Source organism: Fusarium oxysporum, chromosome 2 (assembly GCF_000149955.1).
Source record: "Fusarium oxysporum f. sp. lycopersici 4287 chromosome 2, whole genome shotgun sequence".
Classification (NCBI taxonomy): Eukaryota; Fungi; Ascomycota; class Sordariomycetes; order Hypocreales; family Nectriaceae; genus Fusarium; species Fusarium oxysporum.
In genome coordinates, this window is record NC_030987.1 from 5,172,371 (window position 1) to 5,175,507 (window position 3,137).

Below are 3,137 nucleotides of genomic sequence, written 5' to 3' on the forward strand. Positions count from 1 at the left end.
TCATCTCGACAATCTCATCAACAAGGTTTCATTTCCATTAGAGAACTCCATCTTTCTCTTAGAGCTACCAGAAGACATTAGCCGCCTGTTAGACCAAGCCTATAAGACCGATGAAGATCTACAGTCGATACTGCAAGCCCTAGAAGAAGGAGCCCCACGCCACCCGAAGATCACACTTGCCGAATGCAAAGTAATACAAGACCGACTGCTATACCGAGACCGCGTTTATATTCCGAATTACGACCCTCTGAAGACCGCACTCCTGAAGGCTAGCCACGAACACCCTATAGCTGGTCACCCAGGCCGCGCCCGTACTTATGATCTACTCTCCCGCGATTACTACTGGCCTGGAATGCTGTCATATGTTGAACGATGGGTTAAGAACTGTCATACCTGCCGAAGAGCCAATCCTGCCCGAGAGGCAAGGCAAGGAGTCCTAAAGCCCCTACCGGTACCTGAACGAGCCTGGCAACACATATCAATGGATTTTATCACCTACCTGCCGCCCAGCGAAGGACACGACGCCATATTGATTATAGCCTGCCGCCTCACGAAGATGAGACATATTATCGCCTGTAAAGGGACCTGTGATGCAGAAGACACCGCCCGTTATTACCTGAAAGAGGTGTGGAAGCTACATGGCCTCCCACATACAATTATATCAGACCGGGGACCCCAATTTGTGGCTGAGTTCTGGAAGAAGCTTACCCAGCAGCTATCAATCAACTCGCTGCTATCAACCGCCTATCACCCCGAGACCGATGGACAGACAGAACGCTTAAATGCGATATTGGAACAGTACCTGAGAGCCTATGTATCTTACTTACAAGATGACTGGAGCCGATGGCTCCCTCTGGCCGAGTTCGCTGCGAACTCCCTGAAGTCTGAGACGACCGGTATGTCCCCGTTCTTCGCGAATTACGGATTCAACCCGCGGATGGGCTTCGAGCCTACAATTACAGTCAAAGGAACACCTGCCACAAGAGACGCTGAGAAGTTCGCGCAAAAAATGAATGAGATACTGGAATACCTACGCTCCGAGAGTATAGCCGCGCAAGCCCGCTACGAAACCCAAGCGAACCGTCACCGACGACCTGCCAGACAATATCGTGAAGGAGATCACGTTTGGTTAGACGCCCGAAACATCAAGACATTGAGACCGCAGAAGAAGCTAGACTGGAAGAACATCGGCCCGCTTAAGATCACGAAGGTTATCTCCCCGTACGCCTACCGACTGGAACTGCCTGCCAGTATGAAGATACACCCGGTATTTCACACAAACCTGCTTAAGCCCGCCGCTACCGACCCGCTGCCGGGCCAGAATCCAGACCCGCCGCCGCCTGTCGAAGCTGAAGGAGTAGAGGAGTGGGAAGTCGAAGATATCGTAGATTCCCGCTGGGACAGACGCGGCCGCGGAGGCCGTCCTAGACTGAAGTATACCGTGAAATGGGCTGGATACGCAGACCCAACAGAAGTCCCCGCAGACTATGTGGAGAACGCCGCCGAGGTTGTGGCTAACTTCCACAGGAGATATCCCGATAAACCTGGACCACAGTGACCTATCTCGACAGAGCTCGATGCTAAGAGAGGGGGGTACTGTCACAGCTCGACCAGACTGGCCTACCCTAGACCACTAACAAGGTAGATCCGGATCACGTGGCGATACGTTATCGCAGAGACTTTGTTTACCGACCAGATAGTTCCTGAACGTAGCTCCTCGAGCTACGTCTTGTTAATAGAGCCTGACCTGCCTGCAGTGCCTATCCGTAGCAATAGACCGTATTCTGCCTGAAGCGTTCCCCGTTCACCTGCCCTACCGAGCCCAGCCCGTGACACAGCGGTCCAATCAAGACGCGTCAAAGTCCTCTTTCACTTGAATTTGGAGCTGGAATAATGATGTAGATCGTAGGACTTTCATCTAGGACTTTCTAGGACTCAGGTCCAAGAAGGGACCACTCAAGGACATAAGATCTAAAAATTCCTTCGAGTACAAGAGAAAAAAGGACACAATAAACTTTTTGCACCTGAAAATCTGACAAAAATCCTATAATCTAAGTTTAGGACTCCAAACCTTAATTTGAATCCCGAAGTTGAGTGGGGAACCGTCAGTTCTTCCAGCACATATTCAACAATTTCGTACTTTACAAAGAGGGTAGACAGATGCTCCTCAGTAGAGCGAAATGTGGTTTTGAGATAGTCAACCAAAAGGCCCAAGTGATTCTGGATTCCCTCATCTTCATCCTCAATGCCTTTAGAGTGACGAGACTTCAGGGCATTTTAATCTTCTCTGCTTCCTGCTGGTACCGCCTCAAGTGATGTGTTAGGGTTTTGAACGGCATCCATCTGGTGCTTGTTCCAGCCCTGTAATCGATCCCCCAACTTGCCAAGGTCATGCACAGTCTGGTGAATGTGGTTGCGGTCACTCCAGAGCTCGTCAATCTGGTCGACCTCACATATACTGTACAAATTTCGCTTACAGCTCCTCAACATTCTGTCGTCCCAGACTGTCCCGTTGGAACTGTGTCAGGCCCTTCTGGCGAAGAATATCTAAATCACGAGCCATCCGATTCGCGTAACCTTCCTTTGCAACCACTACTGAGGTATGACTCGCCAGAAGCCATATATGAAAGATATGTCGCTGCAAGAAGTGCGTAGTATGCGGCGCAGCCGGCTGGCAGCATTAAAACAAATCAGCAATATCGCAGGGCAATAGGGCTTCTACTTAGGTATGATAAGCAGAGCTATGAGTAGTGCCTGGACTACAAATAAATGTCTAAGCGCTGTATCACGTCAATAGGATTAAGAGAATAGATAAGAGAAGAGATGATGGCGTATTTGCATTAGAGTAAGGCGGAGGATGAATGCATCGAAGCCTAAGTTGTTAAGATAGGAAAGAATCCTCTAGTAAATAAAAGAAGAGGCATGATAGAAATATGGCGAAAAGCAGAAACAGATAGTATAGAGCAAGAAACCTTATATATAGCAGAGGATAAGGCAGAACTTTGTATTGTTGTTAAACGGTAACTAGTTGGCTTGTGCTTTAAAAAAATTAGAAAACAGCATTACAACCTCAGACCCGTTGCTGGCCAATCGGGGCGACGATTACTGACATAATTTAGGCACCTAGGTAGGCGACC

The 3,137-nt window shown here is 49.0% G+C and overlaps 1 protein-coding gene across 1 annotated transcript; it reads right to left on the minus strand.

Moving 5' to 3' along the window:
- Nucleotides 1-2,277: 2,277 nt before the first annotated feature.
- On the minus strand, nucleotides 2,278-2,563 carry FOXG_22258 (uncharacterized protein; the record flags this gene model as incomplete). Its single annotated transcript, XM_018402657.1, is given in 2 exon segments — nucleotides 2,278-2,458; nucleotides 2,478-2,563. The coding sequence occupies 2 exon segments, from the start codon at nucleotides 2,561-2,563 to the stop codon at nucleotides 2,278-2,280; spliced, it is 267 nt and encodes an 88-aa protein (XP_018256539.1).
- Between the last annotated feature and the right edge of the window lie 574 nt (nucleotides 2,564-3,137).